Source organism: Phaethon aethereus (assembly GCF_964289735.1).
Source record: "Phaethon aethereus genome assembly, chromosome: 4".
In the NCBI taxonomy this organism is placed as follows: domain Eukaryota; kingdom Metazoa; phylum Chordata; class Aves; order Phaethontiformes; family Phaethontidae; genus Phaethon; species Phaethon aethereus.
Genome location: NC_138578.1, coordinates 19,619,118 through 19,631,852, shown reverse-complemented (window position 1 = coordinate 19,631,852; position 12,735 = coordinate 19,619,118). Strand labels below are relative to the sequence as shown.

General features: G+C 39.0%; 1 protein-coding gene across 4 annotated transcripts in view; it reads left to right on the top strand.

The window, feature by feature from the left end:
* MAPK10 (mitogen-activated protein kinase 10) overlaps positions 1–12,735 on the top strand; it is a gene marked incomplete at both ends in the record, with an annotated part of 82,550 nt that overhangs the window by 31,335 nt on the left and 38,480 nt on the right. For 2 of the 4 annotated variants that reach the window (XM_081998953.1, XM_081998954.1), the window contains 5 exons: positions 682–811; positions 3,090–3,148; positions 4,709–4,847; positions 6,332–6,497; positions 9,802–9,873. In XM_081998953.1, the coding sequence (XP_081855079.1) occupies positions 682–811; positions 3,090–3,148; positions 4,709–4,847; positions 6,332–6,497; positions 9,802–9,873 (566 nt within the window). The remainder of the gene's footprint in view (positions 1–681; positions 812–3,089; positions 3,149–4,708; positions 4,848–6,331; positions 6,498–9,801; positions 9,874–12,735) is intronic. The other 2 variants (XM_081998955.1, XM_081998956.1) reach the window with 1 other exon arrangement.

Sequence of the window (12,735 nt, the reverse complement as noted above, 5' to 3'; positions counted from 1 at the left end):
GACTTTTAGGAGCTCAGCTTTAAAAGCACACTTTGCAAACAAGAACCTATCTTTCTTCATGTTTTCAAAATTTTTAACTAAGCATCTGTAACAAATTTTTTCATTATCAGAAGGAAATGGTAAGGAAATTTTGTGAAATGGTTCTGTTTCTAGGTATGTTATTGGAATTGGATGATATGGTCTCAAGGAATGAATAAATAACTTGATTCCATTAGAAATATCATCAAGAAAATACAAACTTCATTTTAGGTAAAGTGGGCAATTGTTCATTGAGCCACTCTGTGAAGGTGTCCTTAATCATCACAGGAAAAGCAAAAGCCTCTCCGCTGTACTCAATGCACAGAGAGTTGCTTTATGAAACAACTTTTTGTCTCATCCAGTTTTTATTGTATTTTTATTTGAAGTTGCTTAATTTTTTTTTCCCACTCCTTGAAAATAAGTGTTAATTTCCTATGGAAATGGAATTCAAAAGTAGTGGTGCATGCTGATGTGTCTTCTGCTGATGTGGTGGTACATGTTTCCTTTTGATGTCGTCTTTTTTCTCACTAGAAACTCTCTCCTTTTGTCCCAGTATATTTCTCAGTGGAAAAAAGGCAATAGTAGGTAAGGCTCAGGAATTTGCCATTAGAAATGCAGGATATCCTCTAAGATGCATAACCCCTGTGTTTGTAATTACTGCAGTGCTGCATATGATGCCGTCCTTGACAGAAATGTGGCCATTAAGAAGCTCAGCAGACCATTTCAGAACCAAACTCATGCCAAGCGAGCTTACAGGGAGCTGGTCCTCATGAAGTGTGTGAATCACAAAAATGTAAGTTTTCAGTTGGTAACTGGAGAAGTGGTATGTGAATTGGTTTGTTAGAAAGAAAATTATTTTGTTGGGTGCCTTTATTTAAAACAGAAGAAATTAAAAGTAAATTATGCTCAAGGGTTGCAGTCTTTCTGGTACTATATGCCCACATGAGAGAGTGAGGATCTTCCATGTGCTTATTTAAAGGCTGTGCCAAATGGGGGTGCTGCTAGTAGGGTCAGGGTGGTAGAAGCGGAGAGAGCAGAATACGTTCTTGTCAACTCATTATCCAGAAATGCATAGTGCTTGTTGGAATCCTGGCTCCATCCTCTTGTCACTGGGATTTGTGACTCTAAAGCAGTGTCTCCTGAGTCACTCCTTGTTCTCAACTTCATCTGAAACCTAGTCGAATAGATTGTACAAGATGAAGGGTCATCATAGTGAAGGTTGCTGCAAAACTGATGAAGAAAATTAAAAACCAAAAGCACTTTTCCATTCTTAAGTATTTGTGTGTAAGCTGATGTTGTGGAGCTGGGGACTGTGAAGCCTCAACACATTGTGCTCTTCCTTCTAGTCACAATGTTCTTGTTGAAATAAAGAGCACTAACAGGTTCTAGACTTTCCTGTTTCTTACATCCACTACCTACTTTATAATATGTATTATCTATAATAAATTAAAATATTCCTACACTGCAGCAAAAGAGTTATTCCAGGGCTGTATGTTAATTGTAACCATCTATCTATTCGTTAGAACTATCTGCCTGACACTGCATAAGCTTCCTTTTTTGTAGTGAGATGTAGGATCGCCCCATTGCATTGTCAAGGGATCTCTCAAGGATTTAATTTTCCTACAATTCCTTGATTTCTGCTGTGGCTTGATGCCATGCCTGTGTGCCCCTTCCTTTTCATTAGGAGTGAATTTTTCAGTTTGCTATGTGTTTACTCTTGTCTCAGATCCTGCTGTGACTCTTTCTCCTTATGCAAAGCATAAATGAGCTTGAAAAGTGTGATGTAAGGTGAGATTTGACGCTTGTTCTCAGTCACAAATTCACATGGGAAGAAAAAGGACTGACCCGAAAACAGCAAACACCGGGTCTTGTTACCTATAGTGTCCTCCATCCCACTTCTGGGCGTTGACTTATCCTTACATTTCCACTGTGGTGATCAGGACGGTACCTGTGTCTTCCCTGTTGGCTTGGGTGGAAATTACCCTCAGTCAGACCAATGCATGGGTCTTTGAAAATGTAGGGATGAGTGGGTAGTTCTCCCTGCAGGCAGGAGAATGATGCATTTTCACTTCTTGTTTTTAATGGACTGGAAAGAGCAGAGGGCAGCAGGAGCAGTACTGATATTAAATATATAATTTTTTAAATGCTGCATAAGAGCTGATAACAGTACCACATTTGTTGGGTCAGAGTTTTAATCTGTCTGTACAGAGAAGTGCAAAGGAAGGAGGCGATTATAAAGGCACCTGTGCGGAGGCAAGAATCAGAATAGGTGGAGTAGACAGAAAGAATATTGAACCATTCCTGTTAGAAAGTGTAGAGAGGTGATGGAGGCATTCAAATGTTGTCTTCATGGCGGCTGTGCTGATACTTTCTACCTCTGTTGCCCACACAGAAGGAAAGCATGGTAAAATCAGATCCCTGAGGTCACTTTTTTCCTCTATGCTGTTTCACACATTCTTATCAGTGTCTTTCAACAGCCCAGACCATTTAAAAAAAACGGGTGAACAAGTAGTTGCAATATGCAAGTGTCTTTGCCCAGAATGTGTCTACTGTTTCAAAGCCCTACTAAAAAGTGGTACTTCTCATGATGGAATTTTTGTCAGCATGTGTGCGTATGTGCCCTCAAAGGAATTGAGGCCATGTCAAAGAGAAGGAAGGTCTTTTGTTCATTTTTAATAAGATGGTCCTTGATTATTTGTCCCCTCAGATGAGTGTCCTTCATATATAAGAAACTTCTGGCTGTAGCACAAGGACTGCTGTGCCAGATTGAGCTTAAGTTGGTCTTTGAATCTGTAACTATTCGGAGGACTGTCAAACCCTTGGCATTTTGGTTTGTCACTGATCATCCTTCTCTCAGAAACCATTCCAAGTGCACCTAGAAGAAATCTTAGAGACCTGTGGTGTTTTATTTTGGATGTTGCTGACTTTTGACTGATCCATAAAGTGAGAAGTGTTAGTATAAATTGAGCAGTGAAAAAACAGAGTTTATCCTTTAACACACACTTCAAGATGGGTTCAACTGCTTACATTTATCACTTCTGTTCATTGTTTTGTCTTACTTTGCTTTTCAGATTATCAGTTTATTAAATGTCTTCACACCACAGAAATCTCTGGAGGAGTTCCAGGATGTGTAAGTAACATAGGCAGTAATTAAACTAAAGCTGTAGAGAAGTGTGGGGCATTATAGTGTACATTGAATGTAATAACTCAGCAAAATACAAATGTTATAAGCCCCTCTAAAAAACATCATGTGTAGTCTACGCTGTGGGTAGACAGATATTCTGCATTCCCATATTGAGAGCACTTTTGATATTTAAAAGGTGCCAAATACTGGGTTTCCTAAACACTGTAATAGTGTGCAAAACCTACTGGTGGCTTTCCTTGAGAGGGTTAGTGTGTTTACATTTGCCTTTACATGCAGCAGCAGAAGTATGAGTAGTTAAAAGGGCCTGCTTGTGTTACTAGTTTGCAGAAATGATGGTGGTTATGTGACTACCTGACATGTGTGAGATTTTTGAAATGTGGCATTTCTTTCTGAAATAATTTCCTGTAAAAGAGACTGATGTGAAACTTTTCTTTATTTCATATTTGTTTTGATACAAATTTTGTGTAAAATTACTTGCCTGGGGAACCTAGTGCTAGGTGTAGAGGAGAACTAGCCTCTCCACTGAATGTTGTCCTATTGCACAAGAACTACTGTAGTGTACTACTGCCCTGAATGAAATTTTAAATATTCAGTGTTTTATATAGTTGTACTCATTTTATCTTTCAGTCTTTCCCATATTCTGTATACATTGTATGGAAATATATTTCCACCCTGTACTCCAATATCAGCAGTGATAACAGACAGATAGCAATGGATGACTACTGTTCTGGTTTTGGTATATGGAATTTCCACATAATGTTGTCACTGCAGACTTTTGCAGGGCAGAGGAGGTAACTAGTGCTGGAAAGAAGGCAAGGTGTGCAGCTCACATTGGGGAAAACACTAGCTCTCCATTGCAAAGTTTGAGAGTGCTTTAATGTAGTGTTACAGTTATGAATCAGCTGTGCTGGTGAGATGTCTCGTAAGAAATGAGCTGATGTGTTTAATGTATTAACTTACCGCTGAAGGGGATTGGGTTAATGTCCTGCTGAGCTTGTCAGTGAAGCTTATTTATCAGAAGCACAAGACCAATTAGTTATAATGAGAATTGTGTGAAGTCATGCAATCTTAGGGGGGTTCTTGGAGACACTTTGCATGGGGATGGATATTTTAGACTCTCAGACATCTCTACTACTCTCTGATTCCTACATGTACTGTGGTAGCCATTCCTCATAACGGTCAAAGGCCAAGCATTCATGTCATTTGGTGTTTGTGGCTCTTTTCTGCACGTTTCAGTGTCTGCTGCCTGTTTGCCCATGTAGGGGAAATAGTGTTTCTATAGTGTCTGTTGTGGGGAATGCACCAAGAAAGGGCCAGCAATCCACCTGTTTTGCTGGGATGCTAAAAGAATGGTGTCTCTGCAGTGAGAAACAAACACCACAATGGTACTGTTGTGAGTGGCCCCAGTCTCCAGCTGTGTTACTTCTAGTCATCAGAAATAAAGTTAATTTTGAAGCAAGAAAAGTCATTGTTACTTATTTGAGATGATGCTGTGGTTCCTCTTCAACACAGACAATAACCCTATGACTTTGCTTTTTCATTCAGTTACCTGGTAATGGAGTTAATGGATGCCAATCTGTGCCAGGTCATTCAGATGGAGCTAGACCATGAGCGAATGTCTTATCTACTGTACCAAATGCTCTGTGGTATCAAGCATCTTCACTCTGCAGGAATTATTCACAGGGTAAGGGGCTTTTGGTTTAAAACTTAAGGCAGCATATGACATCATTATGAAGACTTTAGAAACCACTTGATTTTCTTATGTACTCTGGATCAAAGCCCTATCTTTCAGTAAAATGACTATATAAGTCATAATCCATCCCCTTAGCAGAGTAGCTTCATGCTTATAGAATCATTGAATCATTAAGGTTGGAAAAGACCTTTAAGATCATCAAGTCCAACCATCAATCCAACACCGCCATGCCCACTAAACCATGTCCCAAAGTGCCATCTCGACATGTTTTTTGAACATCTCCAGTGATGGTGACTCCGCCACTTCCCTGGGCAGCCTGTTCCAATGTTTTACCACTCTTTCAGTAAAGAATTTTTTCCTAATATCCAATATGCTTATGTTAGGAATGACATTGTTTGTGAACTTAATCGGACAAAAAGGTAATGTAATTATTAAAAATAAATAATAACCAAATAATGATTTTGATATAATCAAAATCATTATAATCTCTGAGATGTTTAGATAAATGTTACTTTTCCTGAATATGCAGCTGGCTACATCTACCATGCATGACATTCAGACACTTTGAATTGATGTTGTAGTGTGGTCCAAGTATTGCTTGATCAGGATCCAGAGGTCAGGGCATACGGAATTGGCATTTGCCATTATTCACCTGTGCTAAAACAAATTAAAAGACTGCTAAGTCTATATTAAGTGCATCCTCTCATTTTGCTTTTTCATGTCAGAGTGCTGTGTCTGGTAAGAATGTGGTACCTGGCTGTGAACACCAGAGGTAATGCTGTGTGTGATTGTTGACAACAAGAGGGAACAGTTCATGTGACTGTGAGCAGGAGGCAATTCTGAATGGACTGAAAATATCCTGACTTAACTTCTTTATTGAAATGTGCTTTTACTAATTTGGGATTTCCAGCTGAAAAGACAAATCCAAAAATATTCTCCTCCTGTTGTAAGAGGAAGAAAAGAAGGGCTGGTAAAACGCATTACAAAGTGGATGTTGCTTTACAATACGCAAAAGTCTCCTTTTTTGGCATGTTGTATGTTTAGCAAAGGATGATAGATTGGGCTTCCAGATAGTGATCCAGCAAAGGATGAGTTGAATTATAATAACTAAAGCACTAAGGTATCTCCACACGTACAGCTGGAATGTCTCTATTAGGCTCACAGGATTATACTCAAAATGGTACTCTAATACTTAATCCTAGTTGCTTGAACAGCTAAATGCAATTTAACACCAGTAGGCTCCTACTATTGAGGTAAAGCCCGACAGTATGCCAAGTTAGAACATCTTCCAGAAGACTTTGCTAGAGAAACAGTAGCAAGATTTTGCTGTGTATTTACAAGTATTTCTGATCATAACTGTTAAGTGTCAGAAGAGTAAAAGAATATTTGAAGGGTGACCTAAAATATCAGTCCATATCACAGCTGTGTCTGGCTTTATGAAGGACAGTCATATGTCTTTTCACTATCTTTTGCAGGATTTAAAACCAAGTAATATCGTGGTAAAATCTGACTGCACGTTGAAGATTTTGGATTTTGGACTGGCCAGGACTGCAGGCACTAGCTTCATGATGACTCCATATGTGGTTACACGTTACTACAGAGCACCAGAGGTCATCTTGGGAATGGGCTACAAGGAGAACGGTAGGGCTGCAATTTCATAGGAAGCACAGTGCAACCTGAGTGTAAGGTCTGCCGCTACAATTGTAAGGGGCACCAGAAGGAGAAAAAGAAAACATAATGGGAAATGACATCTTTAATTTAAAAGGCGGCTCATTTAGGACAGTTTCTCACTGTTGTGTACTGCAGCTACAGAATGTGTTTGGGATGCAATGCTGGTGCATTTGTTAGTGTGGGATTGCAGAGTAATGAGAAACTTGTTCTTAGTTATGGCTGAACTTAACAAATGCAATTAGCTCTTTCTGACCAGAATGTCTTTGGCTTCTGTGGCTGTGAAACAGTGTGGGAACCACTGGAACTGCTGAACAAGTGATGTGTTCTAAATTTGAGTCTGGTTCACTGAATTGTTGGAGGGAAGAAGAGGAGGTATAAGCTGAAATAGGGAATCCTAGCCCTTCCAGAATTTCCCCAAATCCAGAGTTAGATCTGTATTTCAGGAGTGGTTTCTGTCTTTATGATAGGTTTAAGTAAGGTGCCATGTTTTGCTGACAGGTTTCATGTGGTCAAGGTCTAGGTATAAATTTTGCAGTTTGAGTCTTTTTTAATGGGAAGTAAAGTTGGAGAGAAGAGGAAAAATCTGAAACTAAAAGAACATGCATCTAATTTGTATGTAATCTTCCTAGATGTAAATAGGGTTTTGCTCTGAACAGTCTGTGAGGGATTTGGATACCTCTTGGCCCCTGGAAAGATTGTGAAAAGCAGGTAGGGGATGCTCACTATAGAGAAGCAGGTAAGGAAGAATTCCCATTTTGCAGGGGATGAAGGGAAAACTTTATAAGCGATTCTCATTTCTAACAAAACTGAGAATTGCATCTGAGTGCCAGGTAGACCAGGCAGGAAAGGAAGGGATTACAACATATAGTGGAGAAAAATCTGCTATGACTCGGATTCTGCTGTCAAAAGCTACCACTTGTCTGTTTGACCAGGAGACTTTTTGATGACATATACAGCAAATGTCAAAACCAGGAATTTATTAAAGTCTCCTACTTAACTTACATTGAAGAGGTTAGCTAACCTGTGGGAAAACTTTTACTAACAGTCAACTGCATCCTGTAAAGGGCGGTGGAACTGATTTTGGGAGCCGATTCCGTAACTTAAGAATAAAGATATGCTCACACAACCTCTTTCAAAATTAGCAAGTGTCTACATGAATTATTTGTAATGTTTATGAATTTACAGCACACATTTTAATATGAAAATCTAAAAAGTAGAGAATTATTAATCAGTCTTAACCATACAGAATCATTTCTAAAAAAGGAATAATCTTCCTTAAATTATGTTGTAATTGATATTTTTGGTAAGTGTCACTAGAAATCTGAACTAGGCTTAGCAGGCGTTAGACAGTTCCTTAGTCAATATCCAGAGTTCCTTCTATTGTGTAATGAATTATTTTGCGTTTATTTTTTTTTTCTCTCCAGAAATTTAGTAGATGATTACCATTGTTGTTGTTATTGTCCCTGAAAGCACAGAGAAAGCACTTGCTTTTCACATGATTCAAATCGCACCAAGAAAAAGTTAGACACACTTTTGCAATGAAGTACATACACAGCTGGGAAGGTACTGAGAATGTTTGCCAGATCCAAAGGTCCCGACTGAAGTTAGCATAGAGACTTCCTTTGACTTCCCTGGGCAATGAATCTGGCTCAAGATGAATGTTCCCATCTTACTTGTACAAAGCAAAAATAAACAGAGAAGGAAAACAGACTATTTCAAAATGAAGGTCAGCTGTCTGAGGAGCCGGTCTGCTTGGAGGCTCTGATCCAGCTCCTAAGGAAGTCAACAGAAAGGGTTGTTCTTTGCTTCCCTGCTCTGGCCTGTGCTGCCACATTACTGAAGCTCCCCTACTTTTTTTTTTTTAGCTCTTACGGTATACACTGCCTGTATAAGGACTGTTCACTGCTTTCATTTTCTTTCTGCACTTGGTTGGCTAAAGATGCATAATTATCACCAGTTTGCTGCACTTCTGTGGAAGGTCCCAAAACTGTCACTATGAAGAAAACTCTGCCACTGCCTCAGGCATGCTCTTGCTGTCCCATGCCCCTGATACCTGTACCCTCCTTTTCCCAAATGGAACATTTCACCTTTATTTTGTTTTACCAAGAAACGAGTTGTTTGTTTGTTTCTTTGGTTTGTTTTGGATTGCTTTTGAAGGATAAAAAGGGGGAAGAAAAAGAGGAGAAACTGGTTGTGTAGGTCAAAGATGACCACAAAATGAGGATTCAAAGCTGAGAAACATCGTAGTCTTTTAAAGCATTTGAAAGCCATTTTTTCCCCTTCATGTGGAATACAGGTCTTTTCTTTCTGTGCAGACTGCGTCACTATCTATATAGCCTTTTTTCTTGTAAGACTTAAAGGGAAAAAAAAAAACCCCACCCAAGCCAAGCAGATAAAGTAACTATGCATGTTGCATCTAAAAGCTGAAGGCAGGATCAGGAAAAACAGAAATGCTCTTAGTCTTGTTGGTACTTGTCCTGCGAAGCGTTTGGTTTAGCATTTATATTGAGTACCTATGCAGCAAAAAGCGGAGTCCATACAGGTCACACTCTCCATTTGCTTCCAGCCGGTGTGTAGGTACAGACGGATACATATAGATAGATACCTGTAGGTAGGATATAAGTACAGATCCTGAGGCAGGAGTTTTAAATAACACTTAAGGGTGATATTTATCCATAGAGCCTTTACTCGTGAGAGCAGTTCCATTTGGAACCTCTTGTGTACTGCTGCAGAGACTCAGTCCTGCAGGGCAAAGCCTAGAAACTGCCTGGCTGCAAGTAGGATTTATTCCAGATGATCATTGTCTGGGTTGGTTTTGTGGGGTTTTTTTGCCTTTTTTTCCTTAAAAAAAAAAAAAAAAAAAAAAAACCAAAAAAAAACCACAAACCAAAACCCACAAAAAAACCCCAAACCCACACAAAACCCCAAAAACCAAACATTTGTTTATTCACCATAAACTCAGTGTATACCATGGGTCTGTGCAGTTGTTACTTGATCTTTATTTGCTAGCTGTGGGCCTTTTCCCAAAAATGTTTATTTTAAACTTTTTCCACCGTTGTGCCTAACTGCCATTGAGCTGCCGCAGCTTTTACTTATTAACTTATTTATTTTAGCTTTTGGTGAGACATGAAAAAAAAAACCCACAATGAAACCACGAAACAAACTGTACTGTTCTGATCAACCTGCTCTTTTTCCCCTCCTTTAGGAGTGAAATGTTGTAGTTAACTTTGCTTTTTTTTCCTCCTTCTTCACTTCCCTGTCTCTGTTGTTCTAGTGGATATATGGTCTGTGGGATGCATTATGGGAGAAATGGTTCGCCACAAAATCCTCTTTCCAGGAAGGGACTGTATCCTTGTGCCATTTGCTGCAGCTTCACCTGTTATTTGTTCCTCTCCTCCACCCCATCCCTTTTACTATATACTGACTATACCAGGACTGTAAAGATAGAAGCAAAAAGTTGAATCCTAGAGGTAGGAGTAAATGAATATAGCACACTACTGATACGAACAAAATTGAAAGTTAAAAACAGATGCACAGAATTATTTCAGTCAAATAAGTTATTTTAAAACCTGTAATCATTCAATTTTGTGTAGTCTTTATGTCATACAAATAAGCAATATAGAAAACAAGCATTCTGATTGCAAATTGGATAGCTTTACTTATTATTCTTCAAAGGAAATATAATAAAAAAAGAAAAGAATCCTAACTTGGCCCATCTGGTTCCTGTAAACCTCTTTTTCTGCTTTTATGTTTTGGAAATAGTGATTTCATGACATTTGTGGTGACATCACAATCTTTTGCTTGTTAATGCATCAGGGATTTGGATTCATCTCAATGCTGTATGGGCTCAACAGAGTTGAGTCAATACAACATTTTTTTTCTTTAAAACAAAATGAAGAATTTGACTCGCCCAGTTTAAGGCAACCGTTTATCTGCTGTGGTTTCCAAATCGGCCTGAAATCAGATTCTCTTGATTTTAAAATGGACTTTCCTTTATTTGCATGAAGTCTGTGTCGTTAAGTAAACTGTATTTCCTTCCCATCTTGTTCTTCTTGTCTTGGGTGATATTATTTTTACCACTGCCAAGGTGGTGAAAGCAATATCAGAAAATGAAAACAAAAGAGGGAGAGTCTACTTAGCCTTCAGCTTATCACAGGCTAAGCCAGGCAACCTGCCCGTGAAGTGTAACTAGTGTGTATTTTGCCCATCAGAATAAAACGCAGCAACACAACGTGTTTTCCACTCTCAGAAACAAAAAGGCATGTTGCTTTTGGCAGGTTGGCAGAAAGACACCGTAAGAATCTGCCATCGGCAGGCTCTGGCAGTGGCGTGTGAAAACCCAGCTTTTACGGACATGTAGTCATGGAAGTAACTAATTTTTGCTGGCTTTAGAGTGATTCCTGCAGTGTTCGTTGGAGTTGGGTCCTGCCTGTCCTGTTTTCGCAGCCCTGTTGACTTTCTCTGAAAACGGAGCTGTGCCCAGCAGCCTGGTGAAGGTGCGGTGACACTTTACTCACAGGTAGATGGGGAAACCGCAGGTACCTCCTGGCTGCTGAGGAGGGAACAGCAACCTTGTCCTGGCTTCCAGTCCTGTAGGAATATGGACTGGAAAGTTATCAGGTGCAAAGCACGACGATGAAGTAAGAACGGTGGTGTTTATTATTAGTGGAATAAGGATGGTGGTGTTTATTATTAGTGGATGGCTTGGAGATGTCACTCCACGGGTGCTGAGGTTTTCCTGCGCCGTGGGGCGCGGGCAGCGCACCCACCTTCTGCTGTAACCGGCGCGTGCCGAGCAGCTCCCAGCGTTCGAGAGATCTGTAACGCGGTATGATAGTTTTGCTGTGTTTCAGTCGTAACACCACCTCATAAACACCACCATAACTCTTCTTACAGACACGGTGCTCTTTTCCTCTTTTTTTCTTTCATGTACAAAGAAAAACAAAACCATCTATAATATACTTGAGGCTCAGCTGTAAATACTGAGGGTATTTCCATTTAATCTATTTGGAGAGAAGTCTGAGTTTTTGCTTGATAAGCAACTAGAATACAGAAAAAAAGCTATTTAAGTGTAAAAACATAGCACTGTGGTTAGTGGGTTGCTCTCCTTTTTCAAAAACAAATTATATTTAAGAATCATGTTCTGCCCATTTACAGAAAAAAAAAGTTATATAATTTAAACAACAAAGCTTTTAAAAGTCATTCAAACATGAGAATTACTTTGTTTCTGTCTGGCTATGACAGCAATCTCTTATGACAGTGTCTTATTCAGGGATAGCAACAGAATATTTTTAAAATACCTCTTAACATTTCAGTATCAGTTAAAAATAGAAACTGAATTTTTGAACAAATGCAGAAAATGTGTAAATTGTGGGACAGTCCTACTTTTTAAGTCATTGGAGATCCCATACCCTGAAATACAGTGTATGTGAGCGGGGTCACAACTGCTACCATGTTTTAGTGGTGGGTTTATCCAGGTGAGTTGGAAGTTTAAAAAGAAAAAAAAAAAAAAGAAAAGAATGGAACTTATACATTCATTTGCAAGTCAATACTCATTTGTTAACCAGTTTGACTCCATGAATAAGTTTTCAGTGTTAGAAAGTCTGGTTTGTGTATGGGTCCATATTATTTTCCCTTCCTCCATGGCTGTTGATTGGCAGATCTGGTTTGCCTCCTAGATGCAGGGAAGAAAGAGCTGGAGAGCTGCAGGTAAACTTCACAGAACGACATTACAATAAAGTTTCCCTTGGGCTACTTAAGGCCTTCCAGCAGTGGGTTTTCTAGCTGAAAGAGGCAAGTATATATAGAAACTAAAAATTTCAGTTCTTTTTAATTTTTCAGAAGAATGTCTTCTGTGTGCACTTGCTATCAATATAAGGAGCTTACTCATTTCTAGCCTGGAGTAAGAACATTCATATATGGCACAGTATACATCGAAGAAAAATTTCACAGCTGTTGGCAAGTTTTATGGAAAGAAAAATTCTAAAAAGTTAATCTTAACATCACACTGAGCTACCATTATACTTAGGTACTGCTGACTTCAAATGAAATTTCATTTTTAAAGTCCTCATGGAAATTAGAACATGGAGAAGATTTATTTCAGATCATCTCATCTACATAAATAAGAAACTCTCTCTCAGGTACTATAAGAACACTCTGAAATCTCTATAGACTACAGGTACTAGTATATGATAAATCCCCCGTTACT